The sequence below is a fragment of the Osmerus mordax genome, chromosome 8, assembly GCF_038355195.1.
Source record: "Osmerus mordax isolate fOsmMor3 chromosome 8, fOsmMor3.pri, whole genome shotgun sequence".
Taxonomy (NCBI): Eukaryota; Metazoa; Chordata; class Actinopteri; order Osmeriformes; family Osmeridae; genus Osmerus; species Osmerus mordax.
Genome location: NC_090057.1, coordinates 11,816,163 through 11,841,996, shown reverse-complemented (window position 1 = coordinate 11,841,996; position 25,834 = coordinate 11,816,163). Strand labels below are relative to the sequence as shown.

The following is a 25,834-nucleotide window of genomic DNA, read 5'->3' as shown; positions in this document are numbered from 1 at the left end:
ATCCCTCACTCATCCCTCACTCATCCCTCATTCATGCCAAAAAAGTATTTTAGTTGGTGGTAAATATTACCCATAGCAAATTGTTGAAACCATACTAGAATAAATGCATAAATTAAATGTATAATTTGACATTTCTACCTACATTGCCTATTATTTAGCAGTACACAGACATTTCATGTTCATGAAATCAAGTAAAATAAAGTTATGCACTGTACACTTGTGTCAAAATTCCCAGCAGGCTTTGCGGTTGACATAGACTGTGTTTTGTCGCAATGATTAGTAATTCAGGGGTGTTTTTCAGGTGTGTTTGGGGAGCTAGGAACTAGGGGGGAGAGAGGGAGAGAGAAAGACAAGCCCACACCACAGACACACATTGAGACCGCCAGGGAGAACTGAAGGCAGGGAAGCACAGGAAGGAAGCCAGGGAACCACCCAGAAACACTGGGGTACAGGTGTGGCCAGGGGGGTATTCCAAGTAGCGGGTTTAGTGAAAACTGAGTTGTTTAACCCTGAAAAGAGGCATACTCCGAATTCCACGTTCCAGAAAGAGAGGTAACGAAACCTTTTGGTAAGTTGCCATGGTAACTTACGCGGTGAAACTACCCTGCTCGCTAGCAGGTTTTCTATGAAAAACTCTGCGTTTTCCTAGCAATCCCCACCCACTTTCGGATCTTGAAACAGTTTGCAGACATGGGGTGTCCTTTCCTGGGTCGGCCGATCGATTTCGAGCAAAATATAATTCGCATAGCCTTACGCTAGGAGAGGATTTTAAGACCGCGATTGGATGTACTTTCATTCCCCGATGAATACCTACGCGAACGTTACCGTTTTTCATCACATTCAATAATTTATCTCACCAACATTCTCCATCCATACATTGCTAATGTAACACACCGTGGACGTGCTCTCAGAACAGACCAAATGATATGCGTTGCTCTCCGTTTCTTTGCCAACGGGAGTTTCCTATACAACATTGGCGATGCAGAACATCTCGGAAAAGCAACAGTCAGCCGAGCCATAAGAAAAGTGGCCCTGGCACTGAAAAGCCTACTGCAGACCTACGTAGTCTTTCCTGGGCACAAACCTCTAAGGACCATCAAAGAGGAATTTCACATGATTTCAGGTGACTGATGTAGCACACATTCAGTTTAAGTCAATGAAGAAATTTGAAATCATGTGAATGACAATGTTGCAATCTCAGACTGGGATGAGTAAATCCTTTCCATTTTGCAGGATTTCCCAATGTGATTGGCTGCATTGATGGCACCCACATCCCCATCATAGGCCAAAAGGCTAAATATGCCTTACCTATTTGTATTACGTTTTTATATTTAATTTTCAGTTGTTGCCAAGTGCGCTTCACGCCTGTGGGATTGCACCTATATGAACATTGTATTTGATTAAATTACAATTCCAACACTTTTTCACCTGTAATATTAACGGACATTAAATGTTCGATTTATGGACTAAATTCAAACTTATGCATTGACTCGATCAGCAATTCTTTCCCACGCCAATTGTCTGTCCTTCGCAGCTACAGCCTTATTACTTTTTTTCTGAAATATGTGCTCGGACTCGCCATACGCACTGATTAAAATTTCCAATTCCATTGCGGTGAAATAGGAAGCCCTTTTTTTGTCGCCTTTTTCCATGGTGAATCCTAGTATCGGAGCTCCATAGATGTTGGCTTTTAGTAGAACTCGTGCACGCGCTAAACTCAGAGTTGACGTACTCCGAGTCGAATTAACTAATTCATATCAGGTGTTCTGGAACCGAATTTTCGGAGTTTCCCATGTTAGAGTAACTCAACTCTGAGTTCAGGGTTAATCTCAGAGTTTGTTAAACCCGCTACCTGGAATACAGGTACCCTTCACTCAAAACATGTTGGTTGATTTTACCACAATAAAGTGAATGCAGTTGACAATTTTGACTTCATTCTATAGGTTGTTGCATACCTTCCCGCATTAAAGGTGATGGGATGTGTTTTAGGACATTTCAGTTCATTTATTGGTGACAGGAGACTGCCTGACAATGACAAGTCACCGCCTCCTCTCTGTCACTTGGCTTGCGGCTTCGTCAGTTAAACATCCGTGCATCTTAACGGTTAATCATGAGGCAATGCACTAGGCCTAACGTTTACATGCTTTTGCTGCAGACTGCAGTTCAAGATATCGCTGTTGGTTTCTGAAAGTGAGATGGGGAAATTCCCCCCCCCCCCCTTTTTTTTCTTTATCTACAAGCTTTAAACAAAGTCTTGAAGAATCCGCCAACTCATTGCAAGTAATTGCTAATGCGATGCCAGAAGACCCTGACGCAGGCTTTGAGGAAAGTGCCGGCGTAGTAAAGTCCTAATTGTTTACAGACCGATAACTTCCTTAAATGAACCACTCAGATACCTACTGGATATCTTTTCTCTAATTAAGACGTCAGGAAATAGTTGAGCAAATGAGGGGAGGAGTGTCTAATTTCCCATGAAAGGGTTCGGCACAAAAAAAAAAGCTAAACAGCTTGCTCCTGGTAAACTGAAAAGAAGTGAGGAGCCATACTGCTTTGGCAGTCTTTAAGAGGTTTGCTTCATGTGTAACAAACACATCGTGCTTATCGGTGGACTACTGTAATTGTTTACTCATATTGTATTCATTGTTTATGGCAAAATTGTAATCGATCGGGTTGGCTTTCATTCATTTGACTATTTCCTGTTGACTTTTTCAGTTGAAGGTTTCCTTTTGAAACTTGGTATGGGGATGGTAGGGCTTTCCTGGCTGTATAATAGATGTTAACATATTGCACAACCTTCAACTGCCTCTTTACAACATCAATCTACCCCTCACATCCCTCTACCCATACAATTGAAAAAACATAGCAATCCCAATGTGCCTACAACGTTTTCAGCATTATTACTATGCAGTTACATGGTAGAATGTAACCGTATTGTAAAGTGTTGCCCAAAAAGTATACATGCATTTGAACAAAAACCTACAGTTTTTGTCAATAATGCAGGCCTGTTTAATCTCCGAAATCTCAATATAGCTCCTGCAGCTCAATCAGCAGTTTAGAGTGCTACTGCAGCCCTCAATACCCAGTTTAAAGCATTGTTTGTTTAAATCATTTATAGTCAGCATGACTATAAATGAGTAAAATATCAACTTCTGTCTGAGGACCATCACGTTGCATATGCAAACAAGGCGAAAGGCAAAGCCCCACCACAAAACCTCAATGAAGGAAAGGCCAGAACAGAGGGTGCGCTGCAATGTGATGCAAATAGCACCAGACAAGAGGAGGCTGTAACAAGATGAGGCCCGGATTCCGTTCAATAGATAGCCTGGCCCAAATGTCTCCTTCCCTCTGCGTCCAGACGAATGGTGAGACGAATGGCCCCCACGATCTAAATGAAATCTTACAAGTAGGCTTTATCAAGCCTAATGAAATCAAGCTCCGATGTAATGGCGGCGTATGGCTCCTAACAGTTCCTCCACCGAAGAGGAGAGGAGTCCTCTGAGGACATATTCTCGTTTTGTTTACCCAGTGTCTGTCCCGCTTATTGGGTTACGGGCTACCCGTTAGCAAATCCCGGTAAGTTATTAGGAGACTCCTTAGACAGCTAGAGGACAACTCTGAACACACGATGAGTGAGTGTCAATAAAAAGAGGGAAATCTGTCAAACACGATATGTATTACCAAGCAATTATATCAATGTTTTTCCTTTAGTTACTTCGAATTTGGTGAGCAATTTTGGTCTGAATGTGCATCTCTTCACAGTGTGGCATCCTCGTGTTGAATACCTCAGAATGGCTGTAAACCTGTGTAGTCACCCAGTTGAGAGAGCGTGATTGAGTATCTCATGCCGGACTGCTTTTTTTTGCTGGTACGTTTTATTTGTCCACTCTTCACCACAACAAACAACAATATGCTCCTGCATTTCCCTTGAACACTCAGATATAATGGATGTTCTCCCCTGACCTCTCGAAAGCTGTCCAATTTAACAAATGGCCGACTGGGAACAGCAGCCTGCGGTGTGAGCGTGAGATGATTCTCGCTTGGGAAGGGCCAGAAGGAGTCCCCTTGTCTGGCTAATTAAACCCAAACAAGCTTTTTGGTTCCAGTGCCCTCGTCTGTGTTGGGTTTCAGAAAGTCAATAAGATGCCTTCCTACCTACAGTGCCGTAGTTGTGCATATGCCTTGTTTTAAATATCTGTACTGGACCTAACCATGACTTTCTGAGTGAATCTTTGTTGTGACAGCTTTGCCGACTTGTAAAGCAGTTCTGAGTGTATTCTAAAATACGCAGTCATAGTTTCAAATTGGTTAACAATGCATGTTTCTGATTTAATCCCACTGCAGTCACTACAATTTTTTCGTACAGAAGTCTGGAAAACCACAACAGCTGCAGTGAATAGTTCTCATACACGGCAATTTGGTATTTGTTTCCAACGGAGCTTTATTACCACCTAGTGGCATTGTACGATTCTGGCTGACTGATGGCTATGGACAGTATATATGTATGCATGTGTGGTGTATGTATCCAGTCCTCCAGCAAGTGCAACTTAACACCTAGGTATTTTTAGGTATCCACATGGGGGGGAACTTGATAACTGGCAAAGCCAGCACATCCTACAAGCACTCTGCAGCCCTTGGTCCGTGTGACCTTCTGAACGACCTGGCCCAGGGAGGCAGGTGCAGGGACTTGAAAGGGACTGAAGGTCAGAGGTCACAGGAAGTGTTGCATTAAAAACACATGGCACTGTTGTTGAAATGGAATAGAGAAGGGGCTACGGAGATTTAGAGGGATGTAGGCATCTGTTTGTTTGTCTTTGAGTGGATGTAAATGTGCTGGATATGTAATGCAGGTGCTTCCTATAAAATCCCCCTTATGTAATGATCCCCCCATGTGGAAAACATCATGCCAGGCCACTTAAGAAAGCATGCAATAATTTACTATCGAGAAACAACCATGAATTGATCCAATTTATGCGACAACGACCAATTATGAATACTTTACAGTACGGTACTGTAAATTCCTCCGATTCCTCCGATTTCAGAACAGAGTTGAAACCCCAGGGTGACTTCCAGAGCTATTCATCATGGTTCAGAAAGTTGATCAGTCGTGGGGGAAGAGGCAGGGTGACTATGCTCTTCAGTCTTTTGATTCCCACTTGCTGTCGAATCTTCAGCCTGCACTGCTGCCTCAAACTACTCGGAGGCACTGAAAACCACAAAGAGACCATTTTATGGAAAAAGAAACAAAAAATAACATGTATCCATAATCTATTTGGAAGGATCGATCAAGAAATTCATGCCAAATGAAACTCCATATGCATTTTCTTAAGAAATCCTTTGATATACTGTACTTTCAGTTGTGCTTTTTATGCAGTATAAAAATGTCATCCAGTACAATAATCAGGTTCAGGATCTGGATTTACTAACCTGACTTTTCTTTTATGTGCACCCAGTGTTCATAGCTGTCCAGATGTTCAGTGAGTCTGGAGCACAGCTGGACGTTCCCCACATAGTCTAGCAGCACGTCTATGATTGGTCCTGCCCAGCGGCAGACCGAGGGACTGGAGATGATGTCACAGAACTGAGAGGGCAGAGAGCGAAGGGTCAGTAGCAAAGCAAATCCTTGATGACAGATGGCTCTTAGACGTTTGTACATGGATGGACATTAACAAAATGTATAGACTGCTTTTAAATGCATTGAGATCAGTTTCAATAGATGTATTATTGATAAGAAATGATCAGAATAAATAAAAGTTAAAGGATTTAGCATTTAGCTGTCAAGGCATTTTGGGCCTCCTGTTGATTCATCCGTATGGTTTGCAGTATTGCATTGGTATCCATGCATCAATAAACACTTTTAAGTACTGTCCTATCCCTGTTCTACCCCTTTAAAGCCAGCAATGGACTGACCTGTACTCCAGGCTCCTCATGGCTTAGACCGAGGTCATCCTTAGAACCAGTATTCATGGGTGGGTGTGGTTTGGTGCCGTGGTCACATTGGAAACAGGCCGTCGCGTCGCAGCCGTTATCCATCAGGTACTTGAGCAAGGACAGGTGCTTGATGCAGAACAGGACCGTGGCAGGGAAAGAGGTGGTGCGGGTCGGGAGGTCGGCGTTGACGTCCGCCCCGTGCTCCACCAGCAAACAAGCCATCCGGATGCAGCCTTGCCGCACGGCGACCAGTAAAGGGCTGAAGGTGTCCAGGTTGGGGTCAGCCGCGGCCTCCAGCAGCATGGCGGCCGCGTCGACGTTGCCGTTGGCGACGGCGAAGTAGAGCGCCGTGACGCGCCGGTCCCGGTGCATCGCGGAGCGCTCTTCGGACAGTCTGGCGTCGACGTCGAAGCCGGCCGCGATCAGGATCTCCAGGGCGTCGTCGTTGTTGTGTTCGGCGGCCAGGTGAAGGGGACTGATGCCGCTGAGACGGACTTTAGACTTGCAGGTGAAAGGAACGAGCATGGATACAATCCTGGACAGGACACAAAAAAGAAGTCCGTTCCGTAAATCGTAGCATTTCAGGCATGCAACAATGTTAAAATCTGGAGGAACGCCACGCTTACTTATGGTGTCCGCGCTGAGCAGCGATATGAATGGGCATGAGGCCGGCTTTGGTTGGTTTGTTTGCGTCTGCTCTCTGAGAAAGCAAGAGCTCCACAATGTCCCCGTGGCCATTCTTACACGCCTCATAGAGAGCTGTGGCCCCATCATGGGCACAGGAGTTTATATCAGCACCTGTGTTGACATTGACGAGATGGGATTGTGACGTTTGATTCATTTAGCAGGTGCTTTTATCCAAAGCGACATACGGGGAGGGGGGGGGGGATTTTTTATTTTTTTTGCAGTCAAATGCTCTACCTCTGAACTAAAACCATCCCCCATTGACAATGTTACAACATAGACACTGACCTATCCCTTTTCGCTAAAGTCAACAAACCTCTGTACTACTTATTACCATTGTTCATGAGGAAAGTCAAAGCTTGGACGTGTCCACTCTGGGCTGCCACGAAGAGGGGAGAGATGCCGTAGATGTTGACGGGACTTAACTTGGCTCCAGCCTTCACCAGCGTCTCACAGATCTCCACATTGTTCCGACTCACGGCCTCGTGGAGGGCTGTCCAGCCCTGGATACACTGCTTGTTCACCCTGGCACCAAAGTCCAGTAGCAGGGCCACAATCTCACAATTATCTCCTTCGCAAGCTTTAGTGGAGATAGAATCGAAGAAGGGATTTGATTACTCCGAATTGGTGTCGTTTTAATTGACGAGTCATTGTCATCCTCAATCCTCAATGTAAAATGTATCGTATTCAATCCCAACTTTACCTTTGTAGAGAGGGGTTTCCTTGTCCTTATCAGCAATGTCGGGGTTGGCTCCCCTTTCCAGAAGGGACTGCACACAGATCACATTGTCAACCACCACCGCCAGGAAGAGAGGGGTCTGTTGCTTCAGTGTGCATCTGTCAATGACCTCTGGATTGGCTGAATCCAACATTTTGCAATCAATAAGAAAAGGGTGCAATCAGTTTCTAGTCTGAGTTGATATCAAATTTGTCTTCATTTAGCATGACATATTACACTTGCCGTCACATAACATTCACCTTCATATTACATGTTACAGTTTAAATGTCTTGAGGACAATAAACACCTTGCAATGGACCTCCTTCAAAACACATTTGAAATAGAGAATGAAGGGTGCTTACCCTTAAGTAAGATATCGAGGCATTCCTTTGTGCCGTGCACCGCAGCCTCATGCAGAGGTAACCACCCCAGCTTATTCCTCCCTGTCAGGGGAGCGCCTCTCTTCACCATCTCCCTCAGACTGCCCACAGATTTGGTTTTAATGGCTTTGACCACCGGGTCAAGAAACCTAGGAGAAGAAGGACGTTTATTTTGGACGTGTTGGATAGTGGATTTACTCTTGAAGTGTTTTTCTACGGTCATCCAGAATCGACCACAATCCCATCCATAAAACATTGATCGGAGGTTAAAACCAAATAAAAACATTTGAATATCTTTGGTGAATGTCATCGTAGTTGTTTGTGGAGGGTGAGGGTTTTGCAGAATGCACCTTTAAAGACGTGACCCCGTGTCAAGTGTTTCGAAATAGGTCTGCTCATAACGTTAAGAAAACCCTTCCGAGGGCCACGTGGGACGGACACACTTACTCTTCAGCCTCGGTGGTGACGTACAGCGTCCCGTCATACCTCCTCCATGCCACACAGCGCTCTCCTTCACCGCTGATGAAGCTGTAGCTTCTGGTGGCCTCCGATGTAGGTACGTTACGGAGAGGATCAAGTTTCATTATTTCCTGTATCGAAATAAAAACGGTTCAAAAACGGTTGATTGGGTTACACTTTCACAGTTTACATTTTATAATACAAACCAACCTTGATGTCACCATTGTTCATACACCACCACACACTGAATATACCCTTGACTTACTCCGTTCTAATCATGGAAATGAACAATGGACATAAACTCAACAAAACAAGTCAATACAAATGTATTCAGCCCATCTTTTAAAACTCAAATCCCAGACCCAATAAACGCCATCAAGGACACCCTACCAGAAATCTCAACAGACCTTGTATTCATTTTCAAATGTATGCGTTTTACAGTAGCTGGGTGCTAAAGCAACTTGTAGCGCATGTGCCGCTGCACTCCTACATAGGCACCTCTGCCGTGCATGCACTAAAATACATCGCCAAAGTAAGCTCACACAATTGAACGGCTAATGACCTATTACAGTAAGAACTCTATTTTTCATAACTGACTGTGTGCCAAGTGACTAATCCTATACAGCTGGTGGAGGGCCTCTTTCACACAGAGAGAAAAACACACATGCATCCCAATCTGCAGCGCAGACACTGGAGATGCTTGACTCTTCAACCCTCGGAAGATAAAATTAGGGTCTAGCTGGGCAACGCGGGAACAAAACGACCACAACCCTATGCCATGAGCTGGAAGACAACCAGCCCCCTCAAGTGTCTTAGAAGGATCTTTCTTGCCCGCTTTTATCCACACTGCAGTGGTTCCACTTTTGCGAAGATGCAAAGCGCTTCCTCACAGAGGATGTGCTGTTCCCGACACTTACAGGTTGTCTTTGTCCATCCAGAAAAGCACTTGAAGTTCGAAACTTAAAGTAGACACTCTAATCCCTGGCACACCTTAAGAATGTTGTTGTGAGTAAATATATACTGTGACCAGTGGAGGAGACTTTGGCAGTTAAAACATTGCATGGTTACTGTTCAGAGGGTGTGAATTCCAAAACCCCTCCTTCAGGTAATGGTGGGACACTTTTAGGGCTTCTAAAACAGGATTTACTGCCAACTCTTCAGAAGATGATGAAACAGGTGCAAAGGAAGAAACAACATGAGCATCATCTTAGTATTCAGACATAATGTTCTTTTTTATCTTTCATTTATTTTATTTATAATCAGTCCATTCTAATGTCAAGCGTTTGGTGTGTGTGCGCTAAACAATACACCCATATAAACAGAAACATAATTATTTCAGTAGTTTGATGTGAAGGCATATACTGTTGACATGTATTTAATCTATTTGAAATAGTTCCATCTTTCCTATAAGCATCATGAATCTCCCTTGGGCGTTATCTAAAATTGTTCATTTAGGATCTGAAGCACAAAGGACATAAAATGAAACAATAAAGGAAACAATCCAAATTGTATTTGACTTTGAATGAGCAAAACACTGCAAGACAGAATAAACCGAGCATGTCTTACCCAAACTCGTCAGACGGTTGAAATGAGCAGTCCAATGTGCTATTCTCCCAGGAGAGAGGCGTGTGATCATGTAGATCCTATGGCTCTGTGTCCTTTGCTGTTTCTCAGCTCTGACGGGCTAGACCACAGTTCTGGAACAAGACTCTCCCAAGGCTGATGGTTGTACTCCAGGAGGGATCATATATGACAGGTGCACATGCAAGACGAGCCGTCTTATGTTTTCACCTGTCAATCATCACAGGAAAGCCCCCGTGGATTTGTTTGATAGAAGTAGAAAAACTTTTACACAGTTATATGCGTGGGTTTTAAGACCGGCAAGTTTCCATTTCACATGAGTTACACACACTTTTGCTACAAAGAGTGAGATGACAACAGTAAGAGTGGGATAATATAACCTTAGCTATGTTGATGTGGTATGATAGTTCTACCAAGTAAAACTGCAGCACATAGCATGAGAGTCATACAGACTGCACTGTATATGTAAGGATGAGGTATTCAACAATAGCAAAAGGACAAAGCCGAAAGGTAACTACAGTACGGTATGTGCATTAATTGCAGACTGTTAATATGCCAGGCATACTTTACAATCAAGTAATGAGGCCACCAGCTTTAGTGTGGGAGTAACTGTACCTTTAACAATCTTCCCCCTCAAAGAAAACCCCTTCTTGTCTCCTTTGGGTTGCCATCTATTAAGTTTCATTTCCATTCAGAATGTGAAGGAGAACTGTTCAGTAATTCATCCTAGGACAATGTCCCATGTGCTTTTTCCACAAGATTTATGAAAAGAAGCATGGATCCGATGTTTTGATGATTATTAAGTTAGACAGTCTCTTCCTGAATCTGATACCATGCTTTCAGATCAATTGTATGTATAGTATTTTGGCTCCCTCAACAGGATTTTCTCAGAAATGCAAACTCACCCAGAATTTTCAAACATATCTAGGAACTCATAGGACCCTCCAGGAAAAGACACAAACAATGACTGGAATGTTCTTGACAATGATTTGAATGAAAGAGTCATGTGTGGATCCACTCAATAGTTGTATTTGTTTTATAACCAAACATGATATGATAATTACCGGTTTCAACACACATTGTGGTCAGTCCGTGGGATTTTAAAGTAAAATATAGAAGGTTGTCCAAAAATTTGGACATTAAAAGTGGTATATTTTTCACAAACCAACAACTGAAAACATGACATCTTCGTCTCCCATGACATCTTCTCTCATCACACAAAACACTTTAACCTGACCTCAGTATAAGGTGCACAGTACAAGGTGTTTAGCCTACTTAAACTGTACCAGTGCGATTCTGTAAACCTGTATTTGATAGGCCTACCAGAGCATTCTGAATTGTTCACACATTCTTAAAAGAACAGTCCAGAACCCAGACTGTAAACTTCAAACATTTAAAAAATATATTTTATGTACATATTTTGTACATCAAAAAGCATTTAAAATGCCCTAACAGAACTGTAATACTGTGCTTTCATTTCATACTAAACATCCTTGCATAGACAGACCTACACACCGTAAGATGCCTTCAATAGTGTTGGAGAGTGATTTTCATAGCAAGGACTGAGTTTAACCACTCAAATATTTGTACAAGGCCTTGCAAAGTATTCAGGCAACAACAAAAAAACGAAACCATTTACTTGTACATTTACACAGCAGGCAGGTCTTCGATATTGTGGCCTACTCACCAACACACTAATGCTACTACTACTTTGTCACTTTATCTCCACTGTTTCAAGTCCTATAAAATCACTTTACTCGAACAAACAACCACAATCCCATCCACAATCCCATTGCTGTGGCACACATTTCATTCACAAATTCAATTAAATATTCATTCCTGCTACTGTGGTTAACTACTAATACCTACTAACTACTTTGAACTACTCCAGTGCAAAGTCTTGTGTGCGCTCCTCGTGATTCATATACTTTACTAGTCTTCCAGGGAGAGGAAGTGTATGGATAAGCTTCAGTCTGTTGACTCCAAGTTGCTGACGGATATAGACCCTGCAGAGTTGCATTAGCGAACGGGGTGGCACTGGAAGAAAAATGACAAGAATGGCACAATGTTAAGCTTGTGTCAACGCGGGATCACTACCTAGCTGCTTGTACATCTGCACATACAACATGCACTGTGCAGTATTTGTTCAAAGTCTGTTTTAAGACACTCACCTGCTTTCTCTTTAATGACTTGCCAGTCAGGATAGCTATCGAGGTGCTCAAGAAGTCTTGAACAAAGCTTGACGTGACCCACATAGTCCAGGAGCACGTCGATGATGGGTCCAGCCCACCGACATACCGCTGGAGTGGAGATCATCTCACAGAACTGCAATAAACAGCCAATGGCAACAGATGAAGCTGTTCATGAAAAACATGAAGTGTGTAATTGCTATGTTCTGTGAGTTTATTGATGTCAAGGGAGGAGGGGAGTTCAGGGGACCCTTACTGTATGGGATCCTAAAGTAAACATCTTACATGGAGCCTGAGCGTTTATCATATCTATCAAATCAAAAACAAAGCAAGACATGTCCTCACCTGAACACAGGTTCTCGGGGCAGAAGTGTCTGTCCCATAGCGCAAGTCATCTCTCTCAGAGCGCAAGGTTTTGATCGGCGGGTGTTGATCGTTGCCATAGACGCAGTTGAAACAGGAGAGGGCGTCACAGCCGTTGTCCATCAGGTACTTAAGCATGGACAGGTACTTCATGCAGAACAGGATGGCTGCTGGGAAGGAGGTGGGGTGGGTGGGGATGTAAGCGTTGACGTTGGCTCCGTAATCCACCAGCAAGGTGACCGTCCTGATGCAGCCCTGCCTGACGGCCACCAGCAGCGGGTTGAACGTGTCGATGTTGGGATTCGCCCCGGCTTCCAGCAACATGGTTGCAGCTTCGATGTTGTTGTTGATGACAGCGAAGTAGAGCACCGTAGTGCGTCGGTCCTCAAACATCTTGGAGCGCTCGAGCGACAGTTCGGCGTTGACGTCGAAGCCAGCTTCGATCAGAGCTTCTAGGGCTTCGTCCCTGTTGCGTTCGGCGGCCAGATGAAGGGGACTAATACCTGTGCGGCGAACTCTGGCTTTGCTGGTTGAAGGGATCAGCATGGATACAATGCTGAAATAATTTTGAGATGCAATGAGAGAAATAAGAGGCATTCGTTTGAGTGGTAGTTCTCTAATGGTTAGAGTTGGAAAACTTGGTACATTACAAAATAATAATGAGAATTACCATATTGTCTGAGGGTCTATTTCCACACATAAATTAAGTTGTGTAGGTTTACTAATAGTAGTCAATCACACAAGAACACGTTACATTTATACCCACCTTTTGAGACATGGAAGACATTTATTTGATTTTATAAATAGATTGTATGTATAGGCCTGGATATGTATAGATTGTTGCTGTTGCAGTAGGCCTACAGATTTTTTGCAGACACATGGGAAGTAATGGGTTGAACCTTGAATGTTAAATCAACTGATTGAGTGTAAACAAATAAATCACTCACATCAATAATAATACAACCTAAACGTTGACAGACAAAGCCATGACGAATGCCTGTTATGGAATTACAGTGTTGTTATGGTACAGCCAAACCATGCGCTTCAGAAGCAATGGTTTATAAAATCACTTTTTATCTTTTTTGTTAAATTTGTATCTGGCATAGTAACCTTTGGCCAAAGGCACTTACTTAAAGGACTTGTCATAATTGAGGCATTCAAAGGTCAGGATACTTTTTCTGTAAATAATGCAAGATTATCAGACATACCTGCTTCAAAAGAAATCTAACCTCACTCATGTTTTTGAGTGGAATCATCTAGTTGGAAGTCTAATGACAGCAAAACTGATATTGTTGGAACAGTAAGAATAATATAAATACATTAAGATACAAACAAATAAACACATCATTTCACAATTGTATTTGCCCATGTGTTGCCCTTGTGTTGAATCCAATACAACCAATACAACTCAATCTAAAATATTAAGAGCTTATCTGGTTTGCATGTATATGTGCAGGAAAAATTTATGGAAAACCCCCAATAATGCAGTTGTACATGAATCAACAATTATGTTCCTCAATATTTTACAACCAAGTAGGCCATGATTAGAAAAACTCTCAGTCACAGGTACTAGTTTCCCACAATCCTAGAGAACCTGTAAGTCGCTCTGGATAAGAGCGTCTGCTAAATGACTAAATGTAAATGTAACACAAGCCAAAGAAACTCACCCATCAGTCCCCCGCTGGGCAGCGATGTGAAGAGGCAGCAGTCCTGTTTTTCCGGGTCTGTTGGCATCGGCGCCCCGAGAAATAAGGAGCTCCACCACGTCCTCGTGCCCGTTCTTCGCTGCCTCGTACAGAGCCGTGGCCCCATCGGCAGCCTGGCTGTTCACATCCGCACCTACACATACAGCGCCACGTTTCATCGTCTTCCATCCGTGGCAACATCGGCCATGGTGCTGCGCACTAAGTGCTACACATCGTTTTGGTGAGTGTGGCGCGTCTGAAACTGAATATCTCCATGCTTTTCAGTTGGCGGAAATGTAACGAAACCCCTTCTCGAACAAAGGTAAACGGGATATTTGTGGAGTGCACGTTTAGCAGGAGCTTTGACGTTTGACAACATTCTGTAATAAATGTTCATGAAACATCCAGTGCTTAAACCTCACACATGCTGAGATCCTCAAACTCGTTATGCACGATTGGTATGGAACAACAATAGGCATAGGTCATAATATAACGTACCATTTTTTAGGAGAAAGCCCAATGTTTCAACTCGTCCACTCTGAGCAGCAGTGAAGACAGGAGAGATGCCGTAGATGTTGGTTGCACTTAACTTGGCTCCAGCCTTCACCAGCATCTCACAGATCTCCACACTGTGGTGACCCACGGCCTCGTGGAGGGCTGTCCATCCCTGGATACACTGCTTGTTCACCGTGGCACCGTGGTTCAAAAGCATAGCCACAATCGCAGCGTTTTCCCTCTCACAAGCTGTGGAATTGTGATAGAGTCTGTGTCTAAAGACCAATCAAGAGTCATGATCTTTCTCCACTGTTAGTATTAGTCCACCCATTCTCCGTGTTTACTGTATTACGGTACACGTTCAATTATAACCTAAGCCTAGTAGGCATTTCATTGTAGTCAGTAAACATTTCATGTTCAGTGCTATTGTATGCATGCCTTCCCCAGAGCTTTCTGTTTGTCAATGACCTAATCCAATACCAACTCTTGTCAAATGCCGATGTCTTTAGCAGTACTCCACATCAGTTTGTACAGAAACAAGGCTATGTTACACTGTTAGCAAAAAGATGGACTCTTGGCTTAAGGTTTTGTAAAGGCTGTGTGTAATGCAGTGTGTAGTGCAGTTTGTAATGCAGTGTGTAGTGCAGTGTGTAGTGCAGTGTGTAGTGCAGTGTGACATCCACCTTTGTACAATGCTGTCTCCCGGTTTTGGTTCATCACTTCTGTGTCGGCCCCTCTCTCCAGCAGTGCCTTCACACAATCCACATGATCTCTGCCAACCGCCAAGACGAGGGCGGTCTGATCTTTCAGGGTGCGTTTGTTTATCATACCGGGTTGTGCTTGTGGAGTGATGACATGCGTAGAAGAGAAATAAACATTGCAAAGAATACCTTAGAAGCACCACTGGCCATCAAGTAAAGCCATTGCACCCCAAAAGAAACTAGTAGAGTGGGGTATTCTACAAAAACAAAAACATGTTATCATATGCAGCTCCAAGTGATTTCAAAATGTCTATTCTACAGGAGGTGGACCCAAACTCATGTCCTTAGTGTAGTACACTTACCTACCAGGAGGATCCTGAGGCATTGGGTTTGACCAAAATATGCAGCCTCGTGTATTGGTAGCCACCCGTGCTTGCTAGCCACCAGCCAACTGTTGCTGGGTCGTTTAACCATTTCTCGAACAGCAGCCGCATCTCCATCATATATTGCTTTGATAAGGGGTTGCAATTCTCTAATAGGAAAACATATTCATCATCCATTTGCCTCTTGACCTAGTATTCTGTAGATCACACACAGCAATCTGAAGAAAGTTCAGATTGTCATGCCGATTGTCAGGGGACGAAACTCAGTTGAACAAATGTGGTCATTAAATGATTATTTATTATGATTAAATGTGTATGTTTTATTGTTAGAATGTACTGTACTGGGACATGCCTTTTCCTACTAAGATTGCAACATGGAAAGAGGGTGAAAACAACACAATTTCATAAACATGATGTTTCTGCATATTTACCCTTTCAAACTGCACATTGCTATTAAGATATGGCTGTTTGCTAATGAAGCGCCTGAAGGGGCAGAACTCACTCCTCTGGTTCAGGTGCGACCTGAAGGGTCCCATCGTATCGGCGATATCCAACCATGCGCTTTCCGTTGCCCGTGATAAAGTGACTCACGTCGCCGTCTAATGCATTCCTGCTACAGGAGAAGTTAGATTTATTTAGTCATATTCTTGGATTTAATCTCTTCAGATAATGAATTTCCAACTGTTAACTAACTGCCAGTTCATTCCTACAGTAACCTAATTGCCCTGCTGATATGCATAAAGTGCAATGTTCTTTAGCAATCCTAACACCAATCCTACAATCCTATTTACATCATGGTTTCCAGTCTTCTGCTGTGTTTTAATTTAGTAAAATTATGAAAATATGATGTTGAATAACATAATAGATGATGATATTATCCAGAAATTCTAAGCTAAACTAAAGATAAAGCATTGGGATTCTGCATATTTATTTCCCTCCTGTAGTGGCATATGAACCTCCAAGAAAGTGCGTAGAAGCCATTGGACACAGTCCCAAAATGCTTGCTGGCCAGGGGCAAGTGCCACCAAGAGAACTTGGAACAGGTGGTCATCATGTGGCTCGCTGAGACAGTCCAGCCAGCCAGGGAGACAAGTGTCGAGTAACAGCAACTGATACTTGAAGCTTGACAACTAGCAAGCTAGCAGTTAGCGAGGTAAACACACAAGCTGAGCCGTTGAAAACGCTGTGCAAGTAGTGACCTCATTATTGATTGAAAAAGCCTTTCTCATGCATTCATCTGTAAACAATGTTGGACATAAGAATTACATATGGATAGATAACTCTGGGATCAAACCAACATTTTTAGATGCAGATGCACTGCATTTGCTTTCTCACAAGAACGGGTGAAATGCGCTGCAGAAAATAAACGTGTCATTGGCAACCCTTCTAACCATGCCATGATTTCATTTGATCTGGGGGTCAGATGGATGAGCGGTTAGGGAATCGGGCTACCAATCAGAAGGTTTGCGGTTCGATTCTGGCTGCGACAAATTACGTTGTGTCCCCGGGCAAGGCACTTCACCCTACTTGCCACGGGGAGAATGTCCCTGTACTTACTGTAAGTCGCTCTGGATAAGAGCGTTTGCTAAACGACTAAATGTAAAATGTAAATGTAAAATGTAAATCTAGTTTGGTAACCATTAACAGTCTACTGAAAGTTAGCCAGTTCACTGCAAATGTTAAAATGAAAATGAATGTGCGACTAAGGATAAAAATACAGTATACCAGTGTTAGAAATATTTTTCTCATGGGAAGCGACACGTACGAATTAAGTACATTGGCAGGGGGGTTATGACTGCAAAGTTGAGGGGCCACAGGTGGATTGAGCTGCCTTGCAGGGAGGGGAGGATTCAGCTGCCTTGCAGGTGGATTGGTCCTGTTCTGGACCATGGGCGTTGTGTTCAACTCAAGCGTTGAACCGGCAGTGTGGGCATCGCTGAGGCTGCGTTCAATAGCCAGCTGCATCAGGTCATCGTCTGACAGGTTGCTGTAGAGACTGTAGTCATCAAAGCCGAGGGAGAGACCCGGTGCACCAGGCAGGGACACGCTGGCTACCGCCATGTTGGATCTGAAGTGATGAAGTTGAGAAGGAAACCTGTATGTCAGGAAATACGACTCACACTCAAGAGGTGTACACTCCGAGCATTGCTGCATGTTAGACTAGTCTGTTCTGCTGTAGGACAGACCGGTAATTTATAAAGATTGAAAGGGTATTGGCCACTGAACTGTAGCTGTACATCTGATTTAGATATCAATCCATATGTTTATTTTAGCACGATTTATGTTTGTACTATTACACATTGTGCAATTATATTAGGATGGTTTGCCTTGATTGATCTTGCCTTGATTGATCTTGCCTTGATTGATCTTGCCTTGATTGATCTTGCCTTGATTGTTTATGCACTACCTGTTCTAGCCACAGGGAACTTAAATCACATTGTACCAAACTTCTGAGTGCAACTGTTCAGGCACATGCTTATTTGCGCTTGCCAACCTTTGGAAATGTAGGACATGCCAATCATGTAAAATAACTTGTTGGGCAGAATGTTAGACTGGTGGGATGCAATGGGTTTGAACATTGCTGTTGGTTGTAGTGGATTAAGCTGCCAATAGTACTGAAAGGCCCAGACTTGTTGCAGTACTTCTACAATACTGCAACTACAGTAATTCTGTGTTGCCACAAAATATTAAACAAGCACTGCAAATGAATAACACTATGTAGGTGCTTAAAGTGCTTTTAAAGTAATAAACATACTTTATTTCATGCAGCAGACTTTCTGTCTGTTCAGGGAGTTCTTTTCACTGTTGGTACATCAATTCATTCCACCATATTCATTAAAGTAATCAATGTTTAATAATTAAAGTATTAGCACACTGTAGCCTTCACAGAAGTCACCTCAAATTCCCCCTGGCGTCCTATTTCTGGGCAGCATATCATTTGTGAAACTTAAAACATGTTTTGGAAGCCATGAGGTAGTGGGACTCAGTCCGGCCCATTGGATAGTCTACTGGGTTCAAGTCCTCTTACACATATCCCTTGGCCTGAAAGGCACAGCACAGCATATAAATAGAGCCCTGCAAACCTAACACCCATGGGTCACAGAGCAAAGAGCAGTATTTGTCTTTAACAGTTTACTCACAGGTTTAAATTCTGTCCAAATGGCAGACGGAACCTACAAAGGTAGGACTTAAGTCACAACATTACTCTCCACTGAAGTTGCGAGTATATTCCATTGTGGATAATGAACACTAAATATGAATTTACAAAAGAGAGACTATAATTCAAATATAGTAATAAAGTTAGTTATGGCAATGCATGGATGACTTAAATGTCTCAACTTGCATTCATATTAAATTATAAATTTGCAATAGGGGCATATATTGTGCACATCTACTGTAAAATACTCCAAGAAGAATAACCCTGCTCGAAAAAAAACGGTTTATGCATGCTGCGGTATTGCAGAATCATTCACAAAGAAGTGGAAATTGAGATGAATTAGATTCTTACCTTTCCTGATCCTTCCCTATTGTTCTCCAAAGTCACAGCTTAGAGTCTTGCCCCTTGAGGTTAATCCCTCCTGTGTGTGACTGCTCCTCCAATAGTACTTCGTCAGCAGAGGTTTGCGTTTCTAAGACCGCTTGCCCTCTGCGCCACTGTTGATGTTATATTTCTGGAGGCTGCACATGATACCCCCAGGGTAGTGGTCCAAGTTTTCTCCGCCTTCCCCTCCACCTCTGCCTTAGTGCGTCTTGCTCCTGGGGGGAGATGGGAGTTCACATTTCACAAAACCATGCATTGGAATTGGCAAAGGACATGAAGGCATGGTAGGTTCTTGTAAAGACTTACATGATGTTATTGCTTGGTATATTCCTCCTGAGCTAATTCTTCATCACAGCTTGGTATGTTTTTTCACTAGAGTTCAGTACTTAAATATTAGCTCTTGTTTTAATAAAATGGGCGGCGCTGCACTGGTTGCGAGTTGTGCTTTATGTCAGTGATCTTGTGTCGAGTTACAGCACAATCCATTAACAACCAGCTGGGGTGCACAGGGAGAATGCCTGCTCAGTATTTTTAGACAATCAAATGCTTGGAAGAAGGTTCAAGTTTACAGACAAGGTTACCCTCTTCTTTTGTATTGGCAGGACAATCTGCACGTGTTATTTTCCTTCCAAGCAGGTCCCATTGTCTTTTTGGCATAAGGCCGCTGATATCTCACTGGTTAGATTCTAGAATGCCACAAAACTGGAGTAAACGCCACAGTGAGACTTTGGCTGACAGTTCAGGGTCAGTTAGAACGTTCACACTTTCAGTTAGTTGTGGTGCACTGCTTGTTCAGTTAGAAGAGAAATTACACACAGCTTGATAAATGATGTCATGTTCCATCTGTCTTACAAATACATCTGCTTGTGTGGATGTGTTCATTTATGCAACTAAATGTAAGGAATTTAATTGGTAGTTTTAAGCAGTCTTCCATTTGAGACAGAGCAGGAAGCACTCAGAGTAACCATGGCAAAGTGAAAAAGTGGTGATTTAATGAACTCCACACAGAAAACCGGTACAAACAAAGCAGTCAGGCTCAGAATCCAGGGACATTCAAAAGATCAAGACGCCAAAAACAGAATCCTAAAAACAACTGGAAAAAATGGGGGTCAAATAACAGGCAAGGGTCTGTACAAGAGGATAACACTGCTGGTAAACACTGGAAAGGCACAGGACAAATCCTGTCAGGATTTGTCAGGGAACAGAGCAGAAGACAGGGTCTACAGTATTTACAGAGTCAATGGGCGGAGAACAGGTGAAGCGAGTCATGTGGTCTCAGTCTGTGTACTGACACCATTGTTTTATTGCAATATCATGGTCATTACAGTTGCAGTGGCACCAAACCACCAAGTTGCATTCATTTGATGGATAGTATCAAGAGTTCTGTTCTTTTGTCACATGGCTTCTTTTGATGGATGGCTCCCTAAATATAGTCTTACCCTCCAGACTGAAGCATCAAGTTCTTCAAAAACATTTTGAGAGGCTTGTGAAATAACTGGCTTAGAAGAAGGGTATACTTTCATTTGTAACAGGGATTCTTTTGCTGCCATGGACTGACTTATTCAGGCATGGAACATGAACTTTTGCATAAAAGGAAACTTAGTATTTGTAGCTTTACATAACACGTTCTTTCCGGATCTAAGGGAACTCTTTTGTTCCATTTTCAAAGCTGAAATGTGTTTTCCTTGTGAAAAAAAGTCCCCCAAGATACCCAAAGCTTTATTTACAAATGCAAAAATTTAAAAGACCACATAAAGTTATTTGTGTAGTTTGATACAATCATTACAGAAGTATAAGATGACAATTCTGTTGGTATTCCAAGATTTGTTACAACAAGATTTCGAGCATGTTCCTGGACCATTAGACATAAGACATCATCTTATCTATCTGTATACAGTATGTTCCACCAATTAATGATCTAGTGTCACTTTTACTATTTAGCATACACTTTATTGAGCCTGTAAAAACATATTGCCTTAATAGTACATTTGCTCAGTCTTACACAATAATTTCAAAATATAAACTCACAATTTGTTTTTGATCAAAGTCAGACATGTAGATGTGCACAGACTATTGTTGGCTTTTGTCTGTTGATCTGGATATGATGTGTTATTTAACCGCATCATATGAAAGATCTAATTATTTTTTATGTCATAGTTAAGGAACTTGATTAGACTTCCTGGAAGAGGCAAAGAGTTGATGTGCTTCAGTCTTTGGGCTCCCATTAACTGTCGAATCATCATCCTGGAAAGGTGCATCAATGGGCGGGGTGACACTGGAAGTACAAGACATTGTTGTACTTTTGTGATTCATGACAGGTATCATATGCACAAGAAAGCTAAAGAGATCAAATATTTTGACACCGCTTGACTTGATTAAATCATCTGGAATTTTTATTTAGCAAATGCCATTCTCCAAAGCAACGCACAGCACGTGGGGGATTTTTACCTGTGACCTTTTGATCGGCAATTCAATCTCTAACCACTGAGCTATACTTTCCCCTAATATTAATCCGACACAAAATACATGAATATGTGTATTTCTTCATAAGGGTTAGTACAACCACATATTAAAAGTACCACATTAGCCACCCTTCTATCACTTACTTGCTTTGTCCTTAACATCAGACCAGTCATCGCAACTATCGAGGCGCTCCTGCAGTCGGGAGCACAGTTGTACATGACCCACATAATCCAGGAGAACAGATAGGATTTCTCTCGTCCAGGGGTGCACAGACGGCTCAGACATGGCATCGCAGAACTGTGAATCAGGGACTTCAATCAAAATCCAACGAAAAACCATTCGACCCTCCCACCGACCACGAGCACCTGCAGTCGATTGTCACGAATCAACCTACCTGGAAATAACGTGTAGGCGACCCGTTGGTGCTGTGGCTGTCATAGATGCTCTGCGTTATTTGAACAGGAGGGTGCGGCCTGCTCCCATACATGCAGTCGAAGCAGGATACGGCATCACAGCCACTGGTCAACAAATACTTGAGTGTCGACAGGTACTTCATACAGAACACCAACACGAATGGGAAGGTGGACGGCTGAGTGGGGTTGTGTGCATTGACGTTAACGCCGTGCTCCACCAGTAAATGAATCATTTCGGTGGGACCCTGCCGAACCGCAACAAAAAGGGGGTTGACCGTGTCCAGGTTTGGGTTAGCTCCTGCCTCCAGAAGCATGGTGGCTGCCTCTACGTTGCAGTTGTAGACTGAGAAATAGAGGGCTGTTGTGCGCCTGTCTTGAAACATCTTGGACTGATCGTCGGACAACTGAACGTTCACATCAAAGTCAGCCTCTATCAGCATCTCCAGCATGTTGTCCTGGTTGCATTCGGCTGCGATGTGCAGGGGGCTAATGCCACATTTCTTAACTTTGGTCATGTTCGTGGCAGAGATCAGCATTTGCACGATACTAGAGAAAGGATACACACATTTTATGCAAAGAGAGTCACTTTACAGTCAAAACAGTCCACCAGGATTAACACCTTGAGCAATGATTGACGGCCATGACTGAAGGAAACGCCTCAATGACTACCCACCTTGGACGTCCATTCCGGGTAGCGATGTGAATCGGCAAAATGCCAGACTTGGTTTCTTTATTTGCATCCGCTCTCAGACCCAGAAGCAGCTTCACAGTTTCTTCACAACCATTCTTCGAAGCTTCGTAAAGGGGTGTGGCCCCATCGCTTGCCTGGGAGTTCTTGTCAGCACCTTTCATAGGAACACATACTGTACACAAGAATGCAGATATACTCTACGGTATACTTTCTACAGATGCCATATCTAATTTATACATTGAAATTCTTTCACATTTATGTATGTATTATTTGTAAAGATAAGTAAATAAGATCGGTTGTGACATCACTGGGATGGGAATACTAGATTGACTTTGTAAACCCTGGACAGACTCCAATGTGACTGCAAATCACATCTGTAGTCAATATATCCAACAGATAGTTACTTGGTTTCAAAATACTGTCGATAAATAATTACAATTGTAATGAGATTTTGTATATAAAGTATGTGTAAATCTGTGTCGCACTCACCATTTTCTATCAGAAAGGTTAAGATGTCTGTTTGGCCATTCTGGGCTGCAGTAAAGAAAGGTTTGATCCCGTTCACATCAGATCCATCAATCTTGGCACCGGCCTTCAACAGCTTCCTACATATCTTCTGATGGCCCAACCGGGCCGCCTCATGAAGAGGCGTTTGTTCATACTGAACACCCTTGTTCACCGTGGCCCCGAAACTGAGAAGGATCTCCACAATCTTCTCACTTGCGTTCGCGCATGCTAAAAATCGAGCATCAACATTTAAACGTTTTCAAATATTTGGAATAAGTAAGGTCTAAAAAGGGGAACGCCCACAAACATGATGGCTGTACTTCAGGAGAAGACAGCACCTTACCAGGAGTACATTAAATCACCGAGTCATTACAGTCAGTGAAAGAGCATATCAAAATACCTCTGTAGAGGGGAGTTTCCCGCTGCGTGTTGGGGATGTTTGGATCGGCTCCTCGCAGCAGAAGGCACCTGACGCAGGCCACGTGGGTAGAAGAACAGGCCAGGTGGAGAGGGGTCTGTCCAGTCAGACTGCGCTGGTTCACCACCTCCGGATTGACTGCAGGAACCATGAGTGAAGGGTTCTCTTGAGAATGTGGGACACATCCTTTCGCCGACAAGATGATTCACGTCAACGATATGGATCATTTCCATGTATTTGTAACTCATTTTCATTTCAGTTTCAGTGGAATGTCCAATAAGTGTACTGTAATGAGCCTTTAATGAATGATTCACAATGAAATTGGATTGGGAAAAAAATATAGCCCTGACAACTGGGTGTTTGTTTCCAAAATATCGCTCTTCTTTCAACTTTACCGTCTAAAAAGAGATTGAGACATTCCTCTTGACCATAATAGGCAGCCTCATGAAGTGCTATCCAGCCGTCAGTGAATGGTTTGATGAAAACACCGGGATTGCTTATTGCTATCTCTTGCAGAGTCTTCATCTGTCCATGTTTGATCAGTGACATGAGAGGACTGTAGTCTCTACAGGTTGGGGAAAGATGAAGGAAAATAACATTTCAGGTGACAGAACCTATAAACCCTAAACCAATTGTTTTTTTCCTCCAAAATGCTGATTACAAATACAACACTAGTTAGGTGTCATTTTATTGGTCATTGTCTTGATGTACAGTAGATAGGAATGGTGACCTGTGTGTCAACGCTCCCTGTGTGAATTCTATAGTGTGATGAGTCATGCACAACACAACTGCCCCCCATGCTTGCAACAACATGCTCTAAAACACCTCTTTTCTGTCAAGGTAGGTGAGGGATAATGTTGAAACACTTACAGAGGAAGTGATGGTCCGGGGTTTGCAGACGATGGGATTAACATTGCATTGTTTTCTGGTTCATAATCTGGTGGTGGACTGTTCGTATCAAAGTAGTAACTGTATTTTGTTTCACTGTTTAGTCGAACACGTCGGTTTGGCTGATTCTCGACAGCGGGTTGCCTCTGGACAGCACTGGTCGGGATGCGATTTTCAGTGAGGCTGCGTTCAATAGCCAGCTGCATCAGCTCATCGTCAGATAGTTCGCTGTAGAGACTGTAGTCGTTGAGGTTTGCAGTGAGGCCTGCCCGGTCCTGTATGTACATTCTGGCTACAGCCATGATGGATCTGGATTGAGCAAAATACATGTTTCACTGCTTAATACCACTTGCATGTGAAAGGTGGGATAAAAGCAAGAAATGAACACATTTTATTGACTGAACGTAAATGTTAGCAGGATAAGCCATTTGAAAATACATAGTTACGAGGTTCACAGGTTTTAGAAATACATTTTAACAGGCTTTTGTTATGATTACAATCATTTCTTTCATTTAGATCCATGTACACTTTTTTACTGAACATGACTTTCAGAGGTGGAAGTACATATTTATGCATATAGCTGTTTTAACAGAAGTTTTAATTCCAGGAAATGTACTCTATACAGTATATGAATACAAGATATTAATTATAAGCCTTTTGATTGACAGTACCCAATTGTTTACAGTGTTTATTATGAATTTCCTTAACAATAGTACATTTAATGTTTACTTAAACAAAAGTGTTGTAGTTTTGTGTTGGAAAACATTTAAAATGTATTATACTTTTATGACATGTTCAGTATTTTGTTGGAGTAAGATTGTAACACTTTTTAAGAGAACTTCAAAGTCCAACAGCTGCAGACTGATGCACAAGGAATCGAATATGTATTATGTACTCACATTTTCTCTTCATGTGCAGTCAAACGACCTTGGCATGAGTAGAATACAATCCTTGTATATAGGTGTGAGGTAATAAAAGATTTAAAACGTCCTTGACTGTGTGTGCTCTTTCTGTTGAGTGAAGGAAGGCAGCAGTTCCACTGAATATGTCATCTTCCAAAGGGGTTTGATTTCACCTACCTAGTTTTGCTTGTGTCACACTTGGTGAAAGGAACATCGTTTGTCGGGCATGAGATAGAAGATGCTGATCCTTCCAATTTTCCGAGTGAGAGTAAAAGTTGATCTCTCGTGCCAGATGGGAACTCCCTGTCAGCTGCTGTTCGTCGTGTTTATGTTTTTTCTGTACAGCGATGTAACGAGACTACGGGGGAAGGCAGTTGTTCATTTGTAAAACTTTTGCAAAAAAAGTTTTTATTCGATGCCAATGTCATGTAAAGGTTTGACAGAA

The 25,834-nt window shown here is 42.7% G+C and overlaps 3 protein-coding genes across 9 annotated transcripts; all 3 read right to left on the bottom strand.

The window, feature by feature from the left end:
* Positions 1-4,425: 4,425 nt before the first annotated feature.
* Positions 4,426-9,829, bottom strand: LOC136947391 (ankyrin repeat and SOCS box protein 2-like). The gene is made up of 9 exons (XM_067241451.1): positions 9,736-9,829; positions 8,158-8,300; positions 7,693-7,859; positions 7,316-7,471; positions 6,947-7,192; positions 6,555-6,726; positions 5,908-6,463; positions 5,425-5,578; positions 4,426-5,203 (listed from the first exon to the last, which is right to left on the bottom strand). Exons 2-9 carry the CDS (start codon positions 8,292-8,294, stop codon positions 5,073-5,075), a joined length of 1,719 nt encoding a protein of 572 aa, XP_067097552.1. The 5' UTR covers positions 8,295-8,300; positions 9,736-9,829; the 3' UTR covers positions 4,426-5,072.
* A 943-nt stretch (positions 9,830-10,772) lies between these two features.
* Positions 10,773-19,219, bottom strand: asb2a.1 (ankyrin repeat and SOCS box containing 2a, tandem duplicate 1). Of its 5 annotated transcripts, none has more exons than XM_067241445.1 (11): positions 19,075-19,219; positions 17,332-17,661; positions 16,069-16,176; positions 15,546-15,715; positions 15,166-15,321; positions 14,486-14,731; positions 13,970-14,141; positions 13,433-13,480; positions 12,285-12,858; positions 11,922-12,075; positions 10,773-11,787 (listed from the first exon to the last, which is right to left on the bottom strand). In XM_067241445.1, exons 2-11 carry the CDS (start codon positions 17,625-17,627, stop codon positions 11,633-11,635), a joined length of 2,079 nt encoding a protein of 692 aa, XP_067097546.1. In that variant the 5' UTR covers positions 17,628-17,661; positions 19,075-19,219; the 3' UTR covers positions 10,773-11,632. The 5 variants fall into 5 exon arrangements, with proteins under 5 accessions (XP_067097546.1, XP_067097545.1, XP_067097547.1 ...); XM_067241444.1 differs by having other exon boundaries at positions 17,332-17,634; XM_067241446.1 differs by lacking the exon at positions 19,075-19,219 and adding an exon at positions 18,707-18,723 and having other exon boundaries at positions 17,332-17,634.
* Positions 19,220-20,076: 857 nt separating this feature from the next.
* LOC136947390 (ankyrin repeat and SOCS box protein 2-like) lies at positions 20,077-25,506 on the bottom strand. 3 transcript variants are annotated; one of them, XR_010877012.1, is made up of 10 exons: positions 25,387-25,506; positions 24,470-24,796; positions 23,995-24,164; positions 23,582-23,785; positions 23,164-23,409; positions 22,657-22,828; positions 21,965-22,529; positions 21,714-21,867; positions 20,433-21,382; positions 20,077-20,190 (listed from the first exon to the last, which is right to left on the bottom strand). XR_010877012.1 is itself a non-coding variant. In XM_067241449.1 (9 exons), exons 2-9 carry the CDS (start codon positions 24,787-24,789, stop codon positions 21,243-21,245), a joined length of 1,971 nt encoding a protein of 656 aa, XP_067097550.1. In that variant the 5' UTR covers positions 24,790-24,796; positions 25,387-25,506; the 3' UTR covers positions 20,077-21,242. The 3 variants fall into 3 exon arrangements, 2 of the variants coding, with proteins under 2 accessions (XP_067097550.1, XP_067097551.1); XM_067241449.1 differs by having other exon boundaries at positions 20,077-21,382; XM_067241450.1 differs by having other exon boundaries at positions 20,077-21,382; positions 23,582-23,737.
* Positions 25,507-25,834: the final 328 nt, after the last annotated feature.

Bases quoted from the DNA above. Each gene is read 5' to 3' on its own strand.
- LOC136947391 (XM_067241451.1), bottom strand. From the start codon at position 8,294: ATGAAACTTGATCCTCTCCGTAACGTACCTACATCGGAGGCCACCAGA. The intron at 7,472-7,692 runs GTAAGCACCCTT...TGTTGGATTCAG, and splicing joins CCTCGATATCTTACTTAAGG to CCAATCCAGAGGTCATTGAC. The intron at 6,464-6,554 runs GTAAGCGTGGCG...TGTCCTGTCCAG, and splicing joins GCTCAGCGCGGACACCATAA to GATTGTATCCATGCTCGTTC.
- asb2a.1 (XM_067241445.1), bottom strand. From the start codon at position 17,627: ATGGCGGTAGCCAGCGTGTCCCTGCCTGGTGCACCGGGTCTCTCCCTC. The intron at 15,716-16,068 runs GTGAGTTCTGCC...TTTTCCTATTAG, and splicing joins GTCGCACCTGAACCAGAGGA to AGAATTGCAACCCCTTATCA. The intron at 12,076-12,284 runs GTGAGGACATGT...TGTTTATTGCAG, and splicing joins CCCCGAGAACCTGTGTTCAG to TTCTGTGAGATGATCTCCAC.
- LOC136947390 (XM_067241449.1), bottom strand. From the start codon at position 24,789: ATGGCTGTAGCCAGAATGTACATACAGGACCGGGCAGGCCTCACTGCA. The intron at 22,829-23,163 runs GTGAGTGCGACA...TTCCTATGAAAG, and splicing joins AACCTTTCTGATAGAAAATG to GTGCTGACAAGAACTCCCAG. The intron at 22,530-22,656 runs GTGGGTAGTCAT...TCCTTTCTCTAG, and splicing joins ACCCGGAATGGACGTCCAAG to TATCGTGCAAATGCTGATCT.